At 35.3% G+C, this 23,233-nt stretch overlaps 1 protein-coding gene across 1 annotated transcript in view; it reads left to right on the top strand.

Annotated features, from left to right (window-relative positions):
* The first annotated feature begins 401 nt into the window (after nucleotides 1-401).
* Nucleotides 402-23,233, top strand: part of LOC101622151 (protein LEG1 homolog) — a 28,753-nt gene continuing 5,921 nt past the window's right edge. Inside the window, exons 1-5 of the mRNA XM_004674109.1 lie at nucleotides 402-492; nucleotides 6,121-6,207; nucleotides 6,890-7,074; nucleotides 7,937-8,037; nucleotides 10,059-10,297. Coding sequence (XP_004674166.1) covers nucleotides 402-492; nucleotides 6,121-6,207; nucleotides 6,890-7,074; nucleotides 7,937-8,037; nucleotides 10,059-10,297 — 703 coding nt within the window. The remainder of the gene's footprint in view (nucleotides 493-6,120; nucleotides 6,208-6,889; nucleotides 7,075-7,936; nucleotides 8,038-10,058; nucleotides 10,298-23,233) is intronic.

The following is a 23,233-nucleotide window of genomic DNA, read 5'->3' as shown; positions in this document are numbered from 1 at the left end:
CGGGGGCCCAACTCTCCTGTTTCGACATCCACTGCAGCCTGCGGGGCCCACAGTGTGTGCTGCCACCGGAAGAGACCTGTTGCCTCAGGAGTCGCTTCTGCCAGAGTTCCCTTCAGCAAGGCTGTTACACGTGGTGCTACTGTGACGCCCTCAGGCACTGCTCTCCTGCAGCCAACATCTTAGCATTTTGCCATTGTACGTGTTAATAAGTCATTTAAAAAATCAAATGTAATGAAGATAGGTTAAAAACAAAAACTTAAATGCTGCCATAAACGAACTTAACAACATACCAAAATGATAGCACGTCCACACAGACGAAACAGATTACAGCTGATGGAAGATTGCAACACTACAGCAGGTTCATTCCAATTTTTATGTTATCTTTGTGCAGTTTTGCAACAATGATTATTACCAAAGTGAAAGTAATTCATTTCGTGCCTGTAACCTGCAATATGGTGAAAGGCCTCATGCCCTGGAAAGTTAGTAATGCCCGTAGGTAACTCTCTGGCCACTGGCCTTTCAGAGTCAGCATGAATTGTGCCTCTGTGTCGTCCCTTATACAAAGACCAGTGCTATTTACGCATGCAAATTTGAAGACAGTTCAACAGACTGATTTATAGAGGGACATTGAATTTGAAGAAGAAAATATGGGTGAAAAATCACTATTAAATGCATGATAGTTAACTGCATTGGCAGTTAAACCTATTTCTTTAAAAAAAAAAAACTAATGTTAAGTGACACTAAAATTCTGTATAAGTTGGAAGCACTAATCACTGGTGATCAAACTTTCATGGATCCATGTCTTTATTTGATACAAGTACAAAATGCATCAAATTTTGTTTTAAGAGTTGTGAAACATATAGCAAAGAGAACAAGTAAACATAAGGGCAGTTTTTGAAAGTTTAGATTTAGATTCTGTATGAAGCAATGAACTTAAAACTAAAAAGTAAGTTTCTGGTTGTTGTTTTTCTCCCACTGACCTATTCACAACATCTCTTGTATATATTCTCATTTGCTACGGGAAAATACAATCAACTATATTAAGTGAAAACCAGTTGTCTGGGTGGAAATATGCCAGGGAATGGAAGATCCATTGAAAAATGGAAATTTGCTCCATATACTTAGTACCTTACCAAGTTAAAACTTACTGAAACACTGTGCCTCTCACTTCATTCCTTTTACTACAATCCTTTACAACTGCCTCTAAAACACCTCCTTCCTTCCAGGGTTAAAGTTATATAGAAAGAGAAGGTAAGCATGTTAAGTAAAGAGCAGCTCCAGCTTGCACACCACCACCTTTGTCTTTCCTTATCTGATGATACCTTTGCCATCTTGAATCTACAGATATCACTCCCTCTTCCAAACTACCAAACCCCTTTATACAATATTTCCCTAAGAATAACTGTGATATATCTAATGTTTATTCACTATAACACATTGTACTCAGTTGTTTGCTAAACGGATAGTGAAAGAACAAATGAAAAAACAAAGTAATGTCCCTCTTCCAGAAGAAAAAATTATTGAACTTCTTATTACATCTATAGATTCATAAAGTAAACATTTCTTAAAAAGTCATTCTTGGTGGTACAAGCACGATGAAGCTGTTTGCAGCCACTGGAATAGGAGTTCGATCCCCCACCAGGGAGGTGACGCACATGAGCAGCAGACCTCTCCTGCCTAACCCACTGTTCCCCTCAGCAGTTTATTTCAGTTGACCTGCCTATTCTGTTACCTGCTCTGTCTGGTGAATCATCTTATCTCCCTGCACCTTATATGCATAAATAAATATTTTATTATTTTATTAAAAAGTCATTCTAATTTCTTAGGCTCTGTACTATAACAAGATAATCCTTAAGATACTACTAGTAAATATAACTTAAAATATAACTTAAAATATATAACTTAAAAAAAAATTCCTGAGCTAGTAATTTCTGCATAACACTTTCTATTCCACTGATGGGTTTCTCAGCCTTTGGGTGCTGCATCTGTTTTGGTTCTCTTTTATGTAATAAAATTTAAATAAGAAATAAATATTGCTTTGCCATAAACAATAAGGAAATCAACCATATCAACGATATGGATGATCCTGGAGGACATTGTGCTAAGTGAAAAGTCCGATTCAGAAATACAAATACTGAAGACTAATTTATAAGTGGAATCTAAAGAAATTAGACCCACATAAACAGAAATTTTCATTTTCATTTAAGGACACAATAAGTGGAATTTTATTTTATTAAGTTGCTGATGTTATTTCATATTTTGGTGAATTATATGTTATATGGCATAACTAGAGAAAAATCAAAACAAGATTAAAATTATGAAAGTAGCCTATAAAACTAACACTGAAACAACTATAAACATAAGAGCAGCTCAGTAAAAAGTGACAACCATGGGTGAAGTATATACAAAACATAGGGCCAAAGAACTTGGTAGAGGCATTACTAGAATACAACTGCTAAGAAACAAATTAAAAAGATGGCAAAAATATAGGTTGCATTGGGAGGATGCTTACTACATTGAGGGGATAACTGATTATGAAAAAAAGTAGTGGGCAGTAAATTTAATAAGATAAATATGAAACCAGCCAAGAAATGTGTTAGGTCTCAGGCTGAGGAATCTTGAATTGGCCTATAAGAATGTGGTACAGTTTAGTAATAAGGACCTAATGCTTGCATAAAACTTAAGCACTTTAAATCTTTCTTGCTTGCTTAGCAGAATTTCTTTTTTTAAAAGCAGCTTTATAATATGTAACAAGCTTATAACAAAGTACACAGTAAGAATATATTATTTGATAAAATTTGATGTACATGTAGAGCCTTGACCCTGTCGTCACAGATGATAAATAAAATGCACCATTCTAAAAATCTTCTTTTCCCTTTGTATTTTCATCTTCAGGAACTTCACTGATAGGTTCAGTCTCTTCCTATCCCTTTGTTCACCTAATGCCCCACCCATTATACTTTTCAAGCTATTTTACAAACTATTGATCTGTTTTACATCACTACAGATTAGATAGCATGATCTAGAATTTTCATAAAAACAACTGTGTACTCTGGTTTTTCCTTTTGTATTTGGTTAAATTGTCATAATTGTCATAATTTTGTCAGTTGTCATAATTGTTTTGAGATTCATCCATATAAGCAGAAGCTTTCCTTAGCAGAAGCTTTAATGGGAAAAATGTTAGCGTTTGGAAAGAGAATGTTGGGACTTGAAGCTGGATAAGGAAGAGGTAGAAAAGAGGAAAAGTTGTAGCAAATGGAAAAGATATTTATTTATTTTGAAAGATTAGACAAGTTATTTATGGTACTTTTTTTTTTTAAGATTTTTATTTATTTATTCATACAGACTGGTGTAAAGGCCAGAGATGCGGAGGGTGAGAGGATTCACCAGGGACAGAGTGGGGAGCAGAACAGGCAGATCGACGAAGTACACTGCTGAGGGGAGCAGCGGGCGGGTCAGGAGAGGTCTGCCTCGCCATGTGGATCTCCTCCGGGGCAGGCGGGGATCGAACTCATGAGGAAGTGGCTTAAGCTTCTTAGTGCAGTGCTTTAACCCGCTGCGCCACCAGGGAGGGCCCTATGGTACTTTTTTTATGCCTTCTCTCAGAGGACTAATAGGATTAGAGGAAAAGGAGGAAATTACATAACTAGATGATAATAAATGGCAAAAGCCTACAATACTGAATAAAAGTGAGTATCTTGTGCTGGAATAACCTAGAAATAGAATAAGATAAGGAGTCAATCTTGAAAAAAGAAAAAATAGAATGCTAATTAAAAAAAAATATGGCCATCCCTGGTGGCGCGCAGCGGGTTAAAACACAGCACTAAGAAGCTTAAACCACTTCCGCATGAGTTTGATCCCCGCCTGCCCCAAAGGAGATCCACATGGCGAGGCAGACCTCTCCTGACCCGCCCGCTGCTCCCCTCAGCAGTGTACTTCATCAATCTGCCTGTTCTGCTCCCCACTCTGTCTCTGATGGGTTCTCTCACCCTCGGCATCTCTGGCCTATACCCCAGTTCTGTATGAATAAATAAATGAATCTTTAAAAAATATATAATGTAATAGCTTATTTTTACATCATTTTGTGCCTTTTTTCCTTCACAGTTGTAATAAAGAAGAAAGAAATAGAATGAGTTAAAGACAGTTTTGAATAAGCATAGCATATGGAGGGAAAGGAGAAAAAGGGTGAGATTTGAATTATGGGAGTTATGTAACTTGTGCTGGGGAAATAATATAATTGGAAAATAAGATAAGTTTATGGCAGAAATTTTGTTACTATGTCTTTGCATAGTAAAAAATACAGATTTACTTTTAGTCTTGGAAACATTGGTGGGACAAAGTATATCTTGTGGTCATTTAGTGAGAATGACTTGTCCTAGGAAAGCAAGTAAAGTGATCTTTAGAGGTTAGCCCAAGGCCTAGACACAGTTTGACTATAGAAAAAGGGGGAAGAGTGAAGCATGCCAAAGAGTAGTTAACCTTCTCTGACATGAAACAGAAGGTTGATGAAACAGTGTCTGTTGGCATGGAATCACCAGTGAAGAAGTTTTATGGCTATTTATCAAAAATGGGAATGAAATATACTGAGTAATAAGAGCAGATGATAAGGGAGTTGCCACATCAGGGAACCTTAGGTTAGCATCATGGGTGAGCTCCTTCAGAGACTGAGTGGGTTCTAGAAGACAGTCTAGAAAATTCAAAACAGCTCCCAAATGAGACAACACCACCCCAAAAGAGAAAAATGTTTCACATCTTGAATCTTATTCTGCTTTAAATGAGGAATAGAAATTCTGAGAACTCTACATGCACTAACAGATTACTCAGAAATATGTTCTTGCCCATTGTAGGTGAAACATGTCCAACAGGATTAAATAAAGAACTAGATAGGAAGCAAGCAAAAATAGAAACAAAATAGGTTTATGGCAAACATGGATAGGACTGATGGGAAGAAAAGACATAGAAAATACTGGGACCAAGAAAAAGAAAGAAGAAAGTTTAAATATTACTGGAAAAGAGTTACTTGGAGAAAGTAAAGGGAATATTCCCAATAAATGAGTAAAGCCTGACCAGGAGAGAAGTCAAAGTAAAACTGTAGGTCAAAACACTGTTTTATGGGAAATGGAGATAAAAGAAAGTTAGCAGGAGCACAGGAAATAAATCAGATATGGAAATGGTTGAAAAGGGAAAGAGTGTTCCTAGAATCAGAGACAGATGAAAGGATATACAGGGATACATTTAAAAGGTGGAACTGATGAAAATTCAAGTGTGAAAGAAGTAGAAAGGAAAGGCTTGATAATACTGGAGGGGATTATGATAAGCGAAATAAGTGCGAAGGAGAAAGACAAATTCCAGATGGCACCATTTATATGTAGAATATAGAGAAACCAGACAAAGGGTCAGATAAAGCCAAAGTCACAAACTAGCCATTGAAAGCCCACAAGAATGGAGGCATTGGGGAGTGGTGGAGAATGTGAATGGCAAGAACAAAGCAGGAGTGGACTGTGGGGGTGCACTAGAGGTGATTTGGTGGTGGGAGCATTATGATAGCATCACCAGAAGGGGATCCTAAAGTTATAAAGTAAAAGTGAAAATATTGAATAATGACTAAAATTTTTGGAGCACATTTCCTGAGCACTTTTCATGTCCTTTTACATTTAACATCCCCAAACCTCTAATCATTGTTAGTTTCTATAGTACATAGTTAGGAAACTGAAGTTTATTGTAGTTATTTGTCCAGAGTGAATAATGATTAAATGAAGGGAAAGGATTTGGTTTTAGGCAAACGTCTAGATCTTGCTTCATACACATGAATATTGACCCTGTAATATTGAGTATAAAGAGTAGAAGAAATACAAATTATGGATGTTAGAAAAAAAATGTCTCTGAGAGCACAGGAGCACACAGCATGGATAGAGAGGATCCCTGAAAGGATGATAACAAAACCAAAGAATATGAATGGGAGAGATGGGGAAAAAAGCAAAAAGCCACCGAAGTGAAGACAGTTGAGGAAAGGCAGTTATAATTGTCTCAGTGAATAAATGTTTTATATCATCTTGCTAGAATTTTTTTCTACAGGTTAGAAATGGGCCTAGTAAACCCACATCTGGGTGTCTCTTTTAGGCAGATTAGCTGATCCCACCCAAAAAACAGACTGTGGCTACAAATCTGGGGCTCGTCTGTGCATCTCCATGGACAGTTGGTGGGCTGGTAAGTTAAGTGCGACAATCAAACTTCAAGTTAATGACCTTTCAGTGAAGAATCCATACAACCTAGAATCTCAATTAGAACAAAATAAATGCCAAAATAACTGCTTTTATTGCAAGAATCTGCTTGATCCAAATTGTCTGAATTCTTTGAAATGGGCTTTTAGTTAGATATTTAAAGTTTTACTAATTAGTTTATCTGATTATAAAAATGTCAATTAAGAAAATTAGTATCTCAAAATTTAATACATAGGATAGAAGTAGGGATTTATGATCTCTTAGCAAATAAAGCTTTGTCAAGGAGAAAATATGTATATATTAGAAAATGTTTAAAATATATCAGATTATTAAATTGAGAATATAAATTTCAAAAAGTATAGTAATCTATAGTTGTTTCTATTTTTTCTTTATTACCTATTGTAATCTATTTTTTTATTTAAAACAAAAATTATTAATCTCCAAAATAAATCTATTCTGTTTTGTTAAAGTTTTAAAGAGAAACCATATTTGAATTGCATATATCAGAAAAGGATATTTTCTAATAGTTTCTGAAAAACCCAGAATTGCTACTTAAGTCTTATCTCATTTCTGGATCTATGAGCTTATTTTTATAATATATTTCTTTCATTCAAAATAAAACCATTTCCAAATGCTAACATTTATAATAATAATGTTTGTTTATACAGCCTTTAATTATCATCTCTCTGCAATGCCCTTCCTTGCTGCAATTGATTCTGGCATAATGGGGATATCACCAGAGAATGTCACGTTTCTGCCACCATCCAAGGATCAAATGAATTTCTGTTATACTATTTCTAGCTGTCGTTCATCTTTTCCAGAAGCAATGAAAAAGTGGAATGAATTTTATCAGGTTATTTTTTTTAGTGTTTTAAGTAATACTTTCAAGAGTAGCCAGATAACTTTTTAATTATTCGATATAGGATATTTTATTCACTGAACTTTATGTTCTTAAAAATGAAGTTCCTACATGAAAATGTTTATGATGACAGCAAGAGTAGAAAAAACATGACATCATGTCATATTACCAGCATAGTATTATGGCTGCCCTGTACACTCTTCTGGCACCATATAAACTACATGTGAGCCCAGAGAAATTATCTATTAATAGTACATCAATTGTCCAAATTCATCATGACTTCATGACTTCAGATAAACTAAGTGATCATTTGTTTAGAAATATAATTATAGAATAGGTTGTGGTGAAGTGGATCAACTTACTTCAATTCTCTTGATAAATAATCATGTATGAATTGACCAAAATCATTATTTAATGAGAATCAAATTTTGGTGTTCCAAGTGTCATGACTGAGAGTACATGAGATCAAATTTCCTTTTAGAGATATTGTTCATTAAATTGCATATAATTAGATAAAACACATTTAGACTTATTTTTTTCCTTTTTCTGATTTTTTAATTATTTTTATTGAAATTTCATTGCATGTCAATGGAAAATCAAATAAAATACTAAAAATTGAGTTTTGGATATTTTTAATTTTGCATATTTCAAAAATACATGATTTATTTCTTCCATATGGATTCAGTCCTATTACTCATTAACCTATTAGGGAGTGTTAAGCATTAAATTACTTAAGCCTTAATTCTTAGAAAAATGACCTCTCATTTAGAAAGTTGGAACATTGTACTTCTAAATATAATAGATTTTGAAATAGGAGATTATGTGCTTCAATATTGTCATATTTCTTCTTGGATAGCACATTCAGTCCCCCTCTAGTGGCTTTGAAGACCTGTTGAAGTACTTATGGGCAGCACATGCCTCATCCTTGGAGATGGCTCATAAAAATTTTGACAATAGGTAAGAATGGATCTAAAGTTGTTTTGTTTTAATATGAACATCAATCTTTATATCTTGCATTGTCCTTTGAAGTCTTTTTCAATTTACTAATATGTGAACCATCAGGAAATGCTATGAGAAAGAGAAAGCTGATAGGAAAATATGAAGTAATTTTACCTTAAAACATAATTAAAAACAAACAAAACAAAAAGAAGTACCAGCAGTACAAAATACTTTTAAAAGACTGTTTAAACACAAACTGGTGTGCATAGACCAAATTAACAAATAGCTATAGGATCTCTCCATCATCTTGATTAAAGAAACTACAACCATTTTAGTTATCATGTCTGGTAGTCAAAGATGCACCAGCATTTCCCAGGGGACATCCCCAGAGATGAGTCGTGGAACGGTTTGCAAGGTGAGACACTGCTCTAAGTGAGGAGCTCTCCTGCTATTTATTTATTAGTAATGAACAAACGTGATTTATTATGAGACAATGGGAGGAGAAACGTGGTCTAGGGATATTCTTATTGTGGAGATTAGGAATTCAAAGGGACTAAAGGGTAATCAAACACATATGATTGAGGACCTATCACTCACCATCTACCCACTGACCTCACGTACAATTAATAAGATTCAGGAGACTCTATGTATATGCTCTCTCTTAGTGTTGCTTTAAGCATTGATTTTATCTTGATCACAATGAATCCATCCTCATTACAAGTCTTGTGAAAATAATTAGGATTGTAATCATACACTCTTGCTGTGCCTCACTCAACTTATTTCTGATGACTGCCAAGGAGGGGTAAGGTTGTCAGTCAAGGAAATAGAGGGAGGATTATTATCAGCAAGACTTGAGATCAAGTTATTATTAAAGTTTATAAAAAATAATAAATTACTGATTTTATTTGTGGATTACTACCAAGCACATGGAAAACTACATTTCTCTAGAGAAAAAAAAAAACTTTCTATATAGCATTTTCAAAGCGTGACAAGATCAGCACTCAATATCTGAATTAAAAGGGCAAAGTTGAATTTATTTCAACTCTAGGAAGGGAGTGCTAAGTTGATCTGACACAGGGTCACTGACACAGACACCACATTCTGATAGTGAATTCTTAGGAGATGCAGAATTCAAGGATCATGGATTTTCAAGCATAAGTGGATTGGGTCACAGTATAACTCAGGTAAGACAGTTGTCAGTGGCATTAGAGGCATATTTATGTAGACAGTTTTTTCTTGAGGGGTTGACTTCAGATACAAAATGTGATTGGATGCTTATAAAACATATCTGCTGAGAAAAGATTTGGTGAATGATTGAAGAGTTCTAAAAATGGCATGGTGGCCACATATTGTGTCTGCAGAACATCTGTCTTTTCTAGGGATCAGAGAGTAATTATTCTGGCGAATATGATAGCACTTCTTAAGTCCAATAATGTTAGCTAAAGTCCAAGAATGTTGTAGATAATTTTTACTTATAGTTCTTATTCAAGGTCCATCATTTGCTCATTTGGTTTTTTGCTTTCATTGTAACTACTTCTAGCTAATGGATGTGATTATATTTGAATACTTTTTCAATAGCTCAAATTTATAAATAACCTTAAAGTGATATCCACATGAATTATTTGATGAATAAGTTTAAATGTACATGTGTCTGTTTTGTTCACATGCCATAGGAAAAAAATCTTTTAGTTATTCCTAATAGAAATATGTGTACATGAGTGTAATTACTTATTTTTATAGTAACATATTTAATCTCTTCATTATCTTTACTATTAATGTTGCATGCTTTCTACAAATGCATGAGCTCTTCCTGTCTAGAAAGTCTCTTTTTAGTGACTTTCTAGTGCCAGAATCTGAACTATGAACTACCCTATAACTCACTCCATTTTTACAACAATGCTATTTCCATATGCAACAGTGTTTCAGAAGATATGTACATAGTGGCAGAAGGGATATTTATATCAAATTATGTCTGAAGCCAATGACCATGCTTTTACCGTCATAGCTAAATGCTTGCTTCCTACTCAATTGTCTAATAGGTTAAAATGTTATTCTAAACAAGAAGCAGATTTTGCAAACAACTGGGCTTTATTTGTGGATTATTTAGCTCCACCACTCTTTCCAACAACCTTGACAAGAACACATGAATTCCAGAAGGGCCTGCCAACACGAATTCTTGTTAGTGGGGATGAAACTCACTTCATTGGTGACTTCACAAATTTTCAAAACATTGTCCTGTTTGCTCTAAGTTTTCTTCACAAAGTACATAAATATACAGGTAAGAAATACAGATTTTGTTATTTTGAAAATCCCAATGCATTGATTTCACAGGTGATGAAATAGCATTAGAATCAAAACTACAAATGTTTACAGGGAGTGTCTAAAGAAGGAAAGATTGACTTCTGTAAGTATCTATTTTAAGAATAGTCCTTGTACTCTAATCCCTTTACTTAGAGTATCCTTTCCACTGGGATACTTGTAAATAACAGCAGAATATTATCACTTTTTAGTTTGACAAGGAAAAAGGGGGCTGTTTATTTTCTTCAAAGTTTTTTGTAGCAAAAAAACTTTTATGACCATATTTTACTAGTTTATTTTACATCATTTTAAGTGAAAAACATAATAAATGTAATAAAGAAACTTAACATAATTAACAGAACCATGAACTAAGTTGTTTTATATGAATGTCCCTCATCCTGTTCTATTTGATTATACATGTAAAAAATAAAAAAACCTGAACCCCAAAATTCTGATTTAGAGTAAGGCATTACTCCAAATTTTGTTTACTGATGGTGGACAATTAAGAAGAAATTATATAATGATAAATTTGAAAGTTGCAATATAATTTGCTGTGCTAGGTACCATATACCCTTGTTCTGTTGAGGGAAAACAGAATGTGTGTGTGTGTGTGTGTGTGTGTGTGTGTGTTTAATTTCAATTCCCTAAAATAAAATTCAGAATAGGGTATGATTCAAATTAAAATGAACACATTTTTCATTAGATATAAACTTATATATACATTATTTAGGTAGCATTTGGTGTTTGAATAAATAAATTTTCTAATTTTAATAGCAAAACACAGTAGAACTATATTTCTGGCTCAGGTAATGATTTGGGACTTTTTTTTTTTAAGATTTTATTTATTCATTCATACAGAACTGGGGTACAGACCAGAGGTACAGGGACGGTAAGAGGATTCACCAGAGACAGAGTGGGGAGCAGAACAGGCTGATGAAGTACACTGCTGAGGGCAGCAGAGGGCAGGTCAGGAGAGGTCTGCCCGTCAGGTGGATCACCTCCAGGGCAGGCGGGGATCGAACTCATGCGGAAGTGGCTTTAGATTCTTAGTGCTGTGCTTTAACTGCTGGGCCACCAGGGAGTGCCCTAATTTGGGATGTTTACAAATTAGCAGGAGGCTGTCCTTCATGGTAACTGAAGGACATAGGAGCCTTCTGAATGTGGCTCCACCAGCCTTCACAGCTTCACAAAGTGAAAGGAGTCAGAGAAAATGGTCTCTCTTTGAAGGTGCAGGACTACCAGTGACAAATAACAGTTGTATCTCACATAACTCAGGCAAAAATTATCATGTAGCCCCACAAGATGAGGACTGGAAGAGACCCATTATGCAGGAGAATTACAAAATGTGTTGATCTGCCAATCTTCTTTGTCATTTTGTCAGACATAAAAATTATTATCTAGACTCAGAGGGTAGAAATAAATGAAAACCTCTTAGTATGTAAAGGGACTGAAGGATGGTTAGAAGTGACCTGATTTAAAGATTGCATATATGTTGTTTGTCTTTTCACCAGGTGATTTATTTCACTTAGCAATGTAAGTCAGTTGTATAAAAGTAAATACCTTACTATTTCACTCTTGTGAAATGTAAAAAGAAAAAAGGTGAACAGACCAAACAAAACTCATAAATACAGAGAACAGAGTTGTGGTTACCAGGGGGGAAGAGGGTAGGGGAAGGATGAAATAAAAGTAAAGAGTATCAGTTGGTGGTACTGGTTGGAATTAATTTTTTGGTAGTGAGCTTGTCTATTAAAAAAGATGTTGAACACCTGAGTATTGGCAAACTTTTTTTTTTTTTTTGCTTTGTCTTGTTTTGGTTTCATAGGTTTACAACAATGTATATGTACATGTTACCATACCACCCCCACCATCCAAGCGCTCATGGTCCTTTTCCCATTAGTCTTGCATATGAAAAATGGTATTTTACCTCTTATGAATTTTATTTCTTTAATTGTTGCTATATCTATTTTTTCTTTTTAATTGTTAATATAGGTAAGCTTGTATATGAAAGTATAAAATTAAAGAACAAGATAAGTTTTATTAAAGAACATCTAGAAAAAAAAGAACATCTAGAAAATATGCTAATTTTCTAAGAAATAAATTGTTCTTGCAAAAATTATTTTAACACTTGAGGTCAAAATTAAAATTTTACTTACATCCTTTAAATACCTTTACCATTTCTCTAGGAACATTGTCTTTCATTGTTTGGGAAACTGTAATGAAGTTAAAGGTTGCAAGGAACTTATTTCAAGAGATTTTGGAATTCATCCTTCGCTATTTTAATTAAATTCTGTGGAAATCTATAATAAAATAAAAATACCAATGATAATGGTTAAAGTTAAACAGCACTCAAAGCAGTAGTCTTTACATGTTTGGATAATCTTGCTATTGTACCTCCGTTTTAAAATCTGAATTATTATTGCTGTTAATTTGCTTAATAAATTATCGAATTGATATCATTACTAACTGAAGTGTATAATGTAGGTTCAGTTGAATAATTGACAACTGTTGATAAATTAAGGTCACAAAATCTGGTCAGACTTTTGGATGTTATTCTACCTAAATAATTTCATGAAATTTGTAGGAATATATTTTCATAATAAATAGCAAAATACCAAAGAACTTTAAATGAAAACTTAGAGGTGAATTTGGATTTTAACACTTTAAAATCAACTATTAGGGCTTCCCTGGTGGTGCAAACTATGAAGCTATCATATCCCTTTCTCGTCAGGGAACTCACCCACATGACGCAGCAGACCTCTCCCGTTTGGCCTGCTGCTCCCCTCGGCAGTATATTTTGTCAATATGCATGTTCTGCTCCCTACTCTGTCTCTGGTGAATCCTCTCACTGCCCATGCACCTCTCACCTGTACCCTAGTTCTTGTATGGATACATAAATAAATCTTTTTTAATTAAATAACATAACTATTAGTTTAGAAGATATTACCTGATTGACCAATGTTTTGGAAGTTATTAGCTATAACTTGGGGGTGGGGGGAGACTAGGATGCCCTGACTGAACTCCACCTCCACCTCCACCTCCATGCCAGGGGTCTCAAACATCCATCTGCCATGGACCTGCCATACCCTTTTCAGGGGATTGCTGGGAACAGAGGGTGGGGTAAGTGGTATGCTTGATGGTCTGGAGGGAAGTTAGTTTTGCCTACCTTGAGTGTGCAGGTTGGGTCCCAGCATAGGCAGCATTACAGGTAGGATGTGTTAACCAGCTGACCCCCACCTCTTCTTTTTCATTTCCCTTATAAACAACCCTTTATTAACTTTTCTATATATGCCTGCTCTTGGGTCTTATTCTTTCTTTCTTTCTTTCTTTCTTTTTAAATGCACAGGTGAGGATTCAAACTCAGGACCTCCCATTTCCCTTCGGTTTCTCTATAACACTTTTAATGTTAAATAAGTATGTTCTGAACATCTTTCATCATACTTTTCATGGTGTCCTTCTAGTTCACAGAGGCAGAAGTTTTATCCTTAAAGAAAGATAATATTTATAAACTATTACAAGAAAGGCATCTCACTAAGGAGTCAACCAGGGACAGTAACCAAAGAATAAGAAAAATGATTACTCTTTATGTCAATAAAGTCATTACTAAATGGAAGTTTCAGGAAAATCCCTGAATACTCACTGATGATCACAATATGTCAAGGAGGTAGGATTAAGTAAGAAAACGCTATCAAACAATTTTATGAATGTTGCAGAATTTAGGAGAATTAATGTTTCAATGAATCACTAGTTCAGCAAACTATTGTTGAAATAAATGCTTATTGAATACTGCTGGGTGCTGTAGTTATGGTGCTTTTAGGGGTTAAAAAGAATGAATAACAGCTGGAGTGATTATGGTTTAATGAAGAAGGGAGTTAACTAGAAAATAGTTTGTGTTTTTAATAACTTCACATATCAGAAATTTTGTTTAATAATACAAAAATTTCTTTCAAAAAATACTTGTTTATATCTAATATATGAGGACATTGTACTAGGTCTTAATTACATACTATCAGGGGAAAAACCCAGAAATTTGTGATCTCATGGGAGTTAATAGAATAATAAACAAAGCCAGTAGTCTTGGTAAATATGTAATGCTAAGAAAATAATTTAGGAGAGATTATAAGGCATATGAGGAGATATCAAGCATCACATTTTCATAGCAGCCCTTTGCCCAATGCCACAAAGACAGGCAGTGTCCAGCCAATGCTAATGTAGTACCAGTAAGATCACTTCTTTAAAGAAAAACCTGTCAAATTATATCAGGAATTATTTTCCGGTAAAGTTTTCTGGCAACTGATTGCATCACAGGAAAAGCCTGGGCCTGTGTGAGGCCACAACCTTCATGTTTCCAGGTATGACTCATCATCCAGGTCACAGTGTAGGGGTTCAGAAAGGGTCATCTCATGTTTATCGCTCCTGAATCTTCTTTACCTTAGTTCTGACTAAATTTGCTGTCTTAAGATCATTTCCACACAGACTTTGGCCTACTTCATGCAGGCGCAACTTGCGGCTTCATTACAGTCACTCTCCTGATCTCTTACCCATTGCCCTGCTGCTACCTGGACACAGTGTATGGTCCTCAAACTGGTGCAGCCAGAACTAGCAGAAGAATTTCTACCTGAAAAATCATACCCAACATTTAGTTTTTGGAGGAATGCTGAGTGAGGCAAATGCCATTAAAAAATAATTTATTATGAGATTTTAGAAGGAAGGGGACATGCTACTTTGTACAATAATGGACTGGGGAACATTGTGATGGTCAGGAGGAGAAAATGGGAATGAGGACAAGACCTAGGTTACACTTTTATTGAGGGTTCTTTCAGAAAGGCAAGATAATGGAAAGTAAACATTATATGATTGACTTTGGGCAAGAGTAGTTTCATTTTTTTTCTTTATTATTATAATAATTTATTTTTCCATCATTTTGTACCTTTTTCCATCTCAGTTGTAATCCCCATAGGCTTCCCATCATCAGTTAGTTCACCCGTGTGCCATCACCATAGTCCCATGCACTTCCCCCACCCCCAATTTTGATCCCATTCTCCATTCCTCCCCTGTAAAATGTCTCTGATACATAGTTGTTCATTATTATATGTTTTTTTTTCCTCCTGGTCCTTTATGTTTCTGCCATGAGTGAAACCATCTGGTATTTTTCTTTTTCTTTCTGGCTTATTTCACTAAGTATGATCCTTTCCAGCTCCATCCATGTTGCTGCAAAAGGCATGATTTTATCTGTTTGATTGCTGAGTAATATTACATTATGTATATGTACCACATCTTTTTATTTATTTATTTTTATTTTTTTTAAGATTTATTTATTTGTGCATGCAGAACTGGGGTACAGGCTAGAGGTGCAGGGGTGGTGAGATGCTTCACCAGAGACAGAGTGGGGAGCAGAATGGGATGACTGACATAGTACACTGCTGAGAGGAGCAGCAGGCGGTTCAGGAGAGGTCTGCCACGCCATGTGGTCACCTCCAGGGCAGGTGGGAATTGAACTCATGCGGAAGTGGCTTCAGCTTCTCAGTGCTGTGCTTTAACCCGCTGCGCCACCAGGGAGGGCCCTGTACCACATCTTTTTAATCCAGTCATCTACTTTTGTGAATTTGGGTTGATTCCATGTATTTCCTATTGTAAATAAAGCAGCAATAAACATGGGGGTACAGGTGTCTTTTTGAATCAGTGGTTTTGTGTCCTTTGGGTAGATTCCTAGGAATGGGATTGCTGGGTCATATGGAAGCTCCATTTTTAGCAGTTTGAGAAACCTCCAAATAGTTTTCCATAGTGGTTGTACTAATTTGCATTCCCACCAGCAGTGCAGGAGTGTTCCCTTTTCTCCACATCCTCGCCAACATTTGTTGTTGCTAGTTGTTTTAAGATGTGCCATTTTCACTTGTGTGAGGTGGTATCTCATTGTGGTTTTAATTTGCATCTCCCTTATTACAAGTGATGTTGAACATTTTTTCATATGCTCGTTGGCCATCTGTATTTCTTCTTTGGAGAAATGTCTTTTTAGCTCTTCAGGCAGGGGTAATTTCTAATCCCTGGTACATGATCCTAGAATGATTTGGGACAGAAGAAAAATAGTCCTTATATGTGAGATAAGAAGGTAAATAGAGCAACACACTTGGTGCACCATTATGTACCTGAAACAGGTGTTTTAAGCAAGCTCCCCAATACCCCGCAGGTCTCAGGGGAACAGTCTCTTGCTGGTTTGGAAAAATTCCAACTGATGTCAAATGTAATAAAATACAGGAAAATTAAAAAAAAAAAAAAACAAACAAACACAATTCATACCCCTTGAATAATGGATGATGACAGCAGATGGATAATGCTTCTTAGTCTGTGTCTGAAGCCTGAAAGTTCTAAGATAACATTCAGAATGTCCCTCATATATCTGTAACATAGAAGACTTAGACATTAGTAATGGAAGCTCAATTGTCTCTCCTGGCATTACCTTTTCTCCTTTCCTTTTCCCTCCCTTGGCTTTCATTCTATATTCCTGGGATCCTGTTTGCATATAAACTACATACAAGCAAGTCTGTGGTTCAGAGCTTACTAATCAGACAGATTAGGGCCCTCCCTGATGGCACAACAGGTTGAGACGCAGCACTGACAGCCAACCACAGCCACTTCAGTGTGAGTTCAATCCCTGGCCTGGAGGAGATCCACATGGCAGCAGACCTCTTCTGACACATCCATTGCTCCCCTCAGCAGTGTACTTTGTTGATCTGCCTGTTCTGCTCCCCACTCTGTCTCTGATAAAGCCTCTCACTGCCCCTGCACCTCTGGATTGTACCCCAATTCTGTATAAATAAATAAGTAAATCTTTTTTAAAGTTCAGACAGATTGGACATGCAGATCTTGACTTGTACACAATGTGAAAGGAAAGAGAATCTAAATTACTGACAATTCTTAGAAAAACTTGAGTTGAATTTTGCATCCACCTGTTTATTTGATGCGGATTTGTTGCTGAACTCTCACTAACCGTAATCACTTGGATTTGCAGTGATTCTCCCAGAATAGGTGCAAGTACTCACCATGAAAATATGTGACATATTTTTGAATAGCTATGAGACACAAGCAAAGAGACAGAAGCTAACTACACCCAGGCTGAATATTTCTCAGCAGCTGAAATATAATCTGCTTTATCAGTAAGGCTCTTTTTGTTCTGAGATGGAAAGTTCATGACTATCTCTGCCTTCTTATCATTCATTAATTGGTTGAGATATAAAAAAAAATCATTTCACAGTAAAATTCCTGCTATAATCTAATCGCCAGCTTCAGCATTATGGCATCCTTGCTCCATAAGTCCCTGTGATCACTGGTTTTAATTCTGCTTCTTTAGGTGAATATATGGCTATCTTCACTTAATAATTCTCAAAAAACTCAAAGAAGAAATTTATATTAGTACAGTTTCTGCTATTATCTGAAAGTCCTGCCACTTTGCTTTTACAAAAGACCTATATTAGTATGTTTTCAGAAACCAACCAAAAGAGTTTGACTTTATGCCAAGAGGCCAAAAGCAAAACGCATTCAGCATTAGTTTGACAGCAGCCCTTGTGGAAGCAGCCAGGCTGAGTAATAGCAAGTCGCTGCTGCCCAGGCTGTCCCGGGCAATACTTGATACAGACTGTGTATATAATCTCAATTCTCATTGTTATCATAAATTAGTGTTATTTGGTATAAATACATGCTATTGTAGTTACTAGTTGAGTCAGAAAACACTAAGCAAGTTTTCCATATAAATTAATGGTATTACTTCCTTGCTTTACCTCCAGTTTGATTTATAAATAGTTTCCTAAGAATATTCTGCTTTGGGACAGCAGGAGAAACCTGTTTTTGTAGCAATGAGTTTTCTGGGAATCCCCGTCACATCTTCCCAGTCACAAGTGACCACAATACGCAGATTGCACCTGTGATGTTGCCTTTCGTGTCCTTCTGGACATGTGAACGCTGAATCTGCACTGTGGGGGTGGAGGGATATCTCAAGGCTTTCTCTTATCTTACCTGATAAAATGTTTCTGAGATAAAAAGGAAAGAGGTTACCGAAAAGTGACTTCTAATTATTTGGCTTGACCTGAGTGTCACATTTGTCCAGTTCAGTCTCCAAGGTCACCCTACATCTTGTGTTAATCCTAAATGTATTCTTGCCCTGAGAGTATCTAAACTGTAATAGCTTAAAATTAAATGCAATTTGTCTTTGTACAAAGGTACATCAATACTTATTGTGCCTTTCTGATATGTTGCCAGTTCTTTGTTGCCAAATCATTAAATTTATCTCCTCAAAGGACATGTACAATATATTACTTACTCTTTTCTTTTGGTATCCAAATAAAATTTCCTTCCAAAATGTCTATTTTTTTTTCCTGGCTGTCATTCAGAAAAAAAAGAATAAAACTACTTTTTTAAGGTAGGGCCTTAAACAGTTGATTAAGCTAAAATGAATCTCTTAGGAAAGTCTCTAATCCAATATGACTGGTGTTCTTACAGGAAGAGGAAATTTGAATGTGCGGAGAGACACGAACATACATCCCCATGAAGGAAAACAACCAAATGAGGACAGACAGTGTAGGTGACCATCTCTAAGTCATGGAGAGAGCTCAGGAAACACTAATGGCCCCTAATCCTGAACTTTTACCCTCCTGGATTTAAAAAATAATTTATTTTAATTTAAAATATTAAAATAAAAATTCCATTCTTACTATGAATATGAACACTTGGATTTGATCTCTCCCTATCTCAGCCATTTGATGTGTTTAGTTTTTAGCATTTTCTTTTCTGTGACTTTTTTCATCATTAGAAGATTCTCTCCATTCTCCAATTTCATAAAATTTCAGGAATATCCTCTTTATTTTCTATCCCATATATAGTTGTTTGTTTTTTTTTTACCTCTGTTATTTAACCTGAGATGTGTACATTGACTCATTACAAATATTTTCTTCTTAATTTTTTGAGCATAGGGTTTTTTCCTCTTTCTTAAATTTATTATTACTTTGCATTTAGAAGCTAAAAGATACCCCACCTGCATGCAACATACCATGCAGGTAGCATTACTTCATTGTATTTCAATGACAAGTACTTGTGTTACAGAAAAAGCTTCCACTGCACAGGTTCTCATAGGCTGCTGAAATACCACATTGACAGGACACCTCTCCATTGTTCTCTAGTCCATTTAAATAACGTGCAACTGTAATCCTTGACTCCCCTTAAATTCACTTTTCTTTTGCAAGACTCCCTTTTGAATATTCTCCCTTGTCCTTTGTTCCATTTTAGATAAAATGTAAATTTAATCCTCATTCTAATCATAGACAATCCCATTTTTATCTCTTACCTTAAATGACACCAGTTTTTTCCATTTATAACTCTTGGGCATTGTTACTCACTTAAAGTTCATAAATTATAGCGCAGATTTAGCCAAATGGCAGTTACCCCTCTTGAACATGCAATTTACAACAATGCTATAAGATCATTGTAACTTTTATCAACTTTCACCTCAATTCTTCACTGTTGTATCTTATTTATACTTTTATACCATCTGGTGTCATCATGCGACTTTGAAATATAACAATTGCCGTAAGACATTTGATGCAACCTATAAATAAAAGGACTTGATATTCAGAAAATAGCTATTTCATACATAATATTTGATGAAAATCATAACATGTTAGGTCTTTATTAGACTAAGTATGCTTAATTGAACCCACTCTGCGTGTGGAATAAATATTTTGCTGTTGTGTGGTATGTTGTATAGATGCAAATTATCTTGGTTGATAATGTTGATCAGGTCTTCTGTATGGTTTTTGATAATGTTTAAAATTCTAGGAAATCTATCTTTCACTTATATTCCTGTGTTCCACATGGCGTCCATGCTGTTGTGGAGGTAAGTTAAATGGGGATACATAATCCTACAACTAGGTCTCAATCTTTTAGTGAGTTTGTGTCCCTTAACTGTGATCTGCACAAGTATTTCTCAGTGTTTTCCCCTCTTAACTGATACAGGGACACTAGCGGGAAATATTTGCATACAGTTATTTTTCCATGTTGAAACCTAGAAGGGGCTAGAATTAGGTTTTTCCTTCTTTCACATTGAAAACTAGAGAGAGTTAAATATTTTTCTCCCTCACTTTGACAAGGTTCTGGTAAAGTTGTTTCCTTTTATACAAGTCCTTTGTTCAAGAGAACAGAACACTATCCTACTAAATAAATGTTTTTATTTACACATTATTTACTTATTTATCTTCCCGTACAGGAAGAATGAGAAGATTATTCTTGAATCTTCTTAATGAGAACCTGTTGGACTCTGGAAGGAAATTTCAGAAAGAGTTGAGAGTCTTTCTAAGCTAGGATTCCAGGAGTTTTTACTCTCTTAGGAAGTCCACATTCCACTTGCCATGAAGATTGTCTAGATATGAATTGTTACAGCGATTTCTCTGAAGTCTGTACCAACTCATTTACATTTAGTTTTAGAGTTTCAGGGGCTATGGTAGTTTTGTTTGCAAAGATTCAAAGTCTTAGGGGTAGTGTAACAGGTACAAGTTTCATGGACTCCGCCCACACTCGATGCTGGTACTCCAAATCCCATCAGTACCAAGGAGAAGCATGCCGGGACGTGAGGGCGGAGCTGAGCAGCCAGGTTGGGATAAAACCGGACATGTGGGCTCTTGGAGTCTCTTGGCCTGATGGTTTGCAGCTGATCGTTTTGGCACTCAATCGGTTTTCAGCGTGCCGGTGGAGTCCACGTCAGCAGAACTGGTAGGACATCCTAGTTAACCTGTGTTTCTCTCCCTCTTTCCCTGGGTTATTCCTTTACCTTTCTCCTTATAAATAAATCCATTATTTAACCTTTTGAAGTGTGTCCATAATATGATGAATCATAAGCGCACGGGTGAAGACCCACAGACAGGCAACCCAATTCACATTGGGGTACCCTGTAACAGTAGGAGAAAAACTGGAAATGTTTGAGGAACCATAGCCAGCAAACTAGAAGAATTCAGGATCCAGTCCAGTTTACATATAGAAAACAAAACCTCAAAGATAATTAACAGCACTAGAATTTAATATTTATAAACATGCTACTGAAACATACTCATTTTTCTTTTTAAAATTACCTTCATTCTGATCCAAAATAATCAAATTAAGACTGATTTGGTTGGAAAATAAATATAGTATCATTTAACTTGTCATAGAATAGTGATAAACCATATAGGCTTTTAAATTTTGCTTTGCTGTAAATTTTCACAGGATTCTCAATTTGAGCTCTTCAAGATCTCTTGAAAGTTGGAGAGCATCCCATTATCTCACCATGAGACTTCCAACTCCTATAGGTTTGGGTTAGCTTTTCTTTTCTGAAGTTTCCAACAATATCAAGAGGTTACTCAATCTGTCAAGAACGGATCTCCCTTACTCACCTGGTAAGACTGCCAAGAACCTTTGTAAGCAAATTACAGGATGTTTTCTCAACAGAATTTTTTGTTCCATAAAGTTAATCTTAGTTCCTGAAATCTGTCTAGCCATATCTGATTCTATGCTATGATTATTCTCAAATATGACATTTTATTAAAACCTTGGTTGACTAAGTTCTTCAATCAATTCATGTTAAAAGAAGAATGTATTTATTAGTGGTTAGTAGAAATAAAGAATTCCAGGTAAACACACAAAGCTTAAGTTATAACATTGAGGAAATTACATTAAATCGTCAAAGAGTTGATGATAAATGGAACAGGAAGCAAAATAAGTCATTCCAGTGAGACAAAAATTCTTTGTTTAAAAAAAATATATATTTGTTTTCCAGGAAAGATTACTCAAAGTTGGGCAGGGGGAACTCTTGCTTATAATTTCTTATTAAGAACAGACAAGTAATATTTTGCAAACTTGATGTTTCACCAGATGAAAGAAAATAAAAGCTTTAGAGTAGATGAAAAGAAAATTGAGGCTTCACACTGCTTAACTTTTAGGTTTAATGTACAATATAGAGATAGATTATTTTAAAAGTCCTATGATAATTCAATTTTAGCTAGCTTGATTTTATAAGCTAAAATTTCCTCCCAAGATTCCTATTTTGCAAAACAATTTCCTATGTCCATGTAAATTTGTTCCTTATTCTCTTTTCCATTAAGAAATAATCAACTTGATTTTAAGAAATAATTATTTTCTTTTCCCTCAACAAGAATGTATCTTTGTTTTTTATTTCAATTTATATTTAATAATATAATAGTTTATTTTACATCATTTTGTGCCTTTTTCCAGCATCTTCATTTTTTAATATCATCTCTCCATAAAAACATACACTGCTCTTCTCCTTTCCTACAGTAATATTTCCTTTATTATTTCCATTAGCTATAGTAACACATATCCCTTAGAAGCCTTAATTTCTAGTGAAAAGAAGGAAATAATTATAAACCATACATACCAGCATTGTTTATATTGGTAAATTTATGAGTACATTTAATAATTTCTAAGTGAACACATTTAATTTCTAAACACATACATTTTCTAATGGTCTTTTGGGGGGGGGCTGCAAGTCTTCCTGCTCTGATCTCAGCAGACCTTTATTTTCTATATTACAAGCAAGCTGTGGGATAACATTAGCATATGAATTGAGCTGAGAGATCACAATCATCTTTTTTCTAAGAACAGTTTGGGGTTATATTGAACTTCAGCTGAGATTATAACATTTATTATTCTTAAAATCAACCTATTAAAGTTAAGACAGTTACATAAATTCATAAAATTTAAGGCTAACATTGCTACATTTGCCACAGTGATGACTGGCTAAAATAAAGTCCCTTTAACCCTAATTACTATTTAATGACCTTCATCCTCTTTGAGGCATCCTATAGGTGAAAGAGGTAAAGTAAGGTCACGGGCTAGGTTGGAGAAGTTTTCTTGTAAATAACTCATTAAAAGAGATATAGTA

Source organism: Condylura cristata, unplaced genomic scaffold (assembly GCF_000260355.1).
Source record: "Condylura cristata isolate star-nosed mole 26May11 unplaced genomic scaffold, ConCri1.0 scaffold00001, whole genome shotgun sequence".
NCBI lineage: Eukaryota > Metazoa > Chordata > Mammalia > Eulipotyphla > Talpidae > Condylura > Condylura cristata.
The sequence above is the reverse complement of the archived record's forward strand: the minus strand, read 5'-3'. Positions and strand labels throughout refer to the sequence as shown.